Source organism: Octopus bimaculoides, chromosome 23, assembly GCF_001194135.2.
Source record: "Octopus bimaculoides isolate UCB-OBI-ISO-001 chromosome 23, ASM119413v2, whole genome shotgun sequence".
Taxonomy (NCBI): domain Eukaryota; kingdom Metazoa; phylum Mollusca; class Cephalopoda; order Octopoda; family Octopodidae; genus Octopus; species Octopus bimaculoides.
In genome coordinates this window covers 10,340,910-10,342,251 of record NC_069003.1, presented here as the reverse complement: position 1 = coordinate 10,342,251, position 1,342 = coordinate 10,340,910, and the positions used below count along the sequence as shown (strand labels likewise).

The following is a 1,342-nucleotide window of genomic DNA, read 5'->3' as shown; positions in this document are numbered from 1 at the left end:
TATATATATATATATGTATATGAGTACAGGACGCCACAAACTGTAAACAACATGAAATACGAAAACAAATGTGTTGAATATGCAAACAACGAGAGAAGCAAATGGAAAAGAGGACAAGTAACATAAAGAACGACCCTTCATCAGTTGTCGGCAGTCCATCTACCCCTCATTTCGAGCATTGAACGACGATATGAATCATCGACAATGGACTTCTTTCAGTTTCCGTCGCTCACAAAGCAATAAGACATTTTGAGCTAAGGGAGTTCCTGGTGTTTGTAAATATGTGGTTGAGTTGGTGTTTTGGTTGAGTTGGTGTTTTGGTTGAGCTGTTGACGCATACACCCAAGTGCGTGCATCTATTCACATGAGAATCTCAGATGGAGAATATTTGCAATGTTTTCTATGTATGTATGTATGCATGGATGCATGCATGAATGTATGTATGTATGCGTGTATGTATGTATGTATTTATTATGTATGCATGTTTGTATGTATGTATGTATGTATATATGTATGTATGCATGTATGCATGTATGTATATATGTATGTATTCATGCATGTATGCATGCTTGTATATATGCATGTATGCATGCATGCATGTATGTATGTATGCATATATGTATGTATGCATATATGTATGTATATATGTATGCGTGTGTGTGTGTACCTACGACTCTAATGAAAAACGTATGCAAAAGAGACAAACAAATTGCAGCTGCTGCTGCTGCTATCACTGTTGTTGCCAATAAGTAATAGGTATGTTCTCACCAGCAGGTCCAATGTTTCTCTTGGTTATGAAAATTGCTAGATCGTAACTGGTGTCAGTTCCGCGGTTCTCATGATATTTCTTGGTGGACCACTGACAGAAGCGGTCGAGTGTCGCCTGAGCATTACCCTCGCTTATGATGTCTCTAGTCTAGAGATTAAACAAAAGAAAGAACGGTCAAAAAGAAAGCAAAAATACTTCAGCAACGACATTAAATACAGAAGAGGATAGAAGGAACAGATTCAGAGCCTGAAAGGGGAAAAGAAAGAGAGTCTTGGAATGAGGAAAATAGAGAATATACTGACACAGAGATGTATGGTTGCACAAGGGCATTAAATCAGCAGCATATATAGTATGAGTAGAAAATATTTCTACGTCTAGGGGAATGCATAACAGTGGCTAAGAAACTCGCTTTGGAGTCATGCGGTTTCGCGTTCAGTCCTACAGAACTGCTCCTTAGAGGTCTATTCTCTTAGAGGTCTTTTACTATTAGCCCGGGCCAAGCAATGCTTTGTGAATGAATTTGGTAGACGAAAACTGTGTGGTAGCCCGTCGTATATATATATATATATATAT

At 38.2% G+C, this 1,342-nt stretch overlaps 1 protein-coding gene across 1 annotated transcript in view; it reads right to left on the bottom strand.

The window, feature by feature from the left end:
* LOC106879716 (A disintegrin and metalloproteinase with thrombospondin motifs 3-like) overlaps nt 1–1,342 on the bottom strand; it is a 75,471-nt gene that overhangs the window by 21,395 nt on the left and 52,734 nt on the right. Inside the window, exon 7 of the mRNA XM_014929396.2 lies at nt 769–916. Within this exon, the coding sequence (XP_014784882.2) occupies nt 769–916 (148 nt within the window). The remainder of the gene's footprint in view (nt 1–768; nt 917–1,342) is intronic.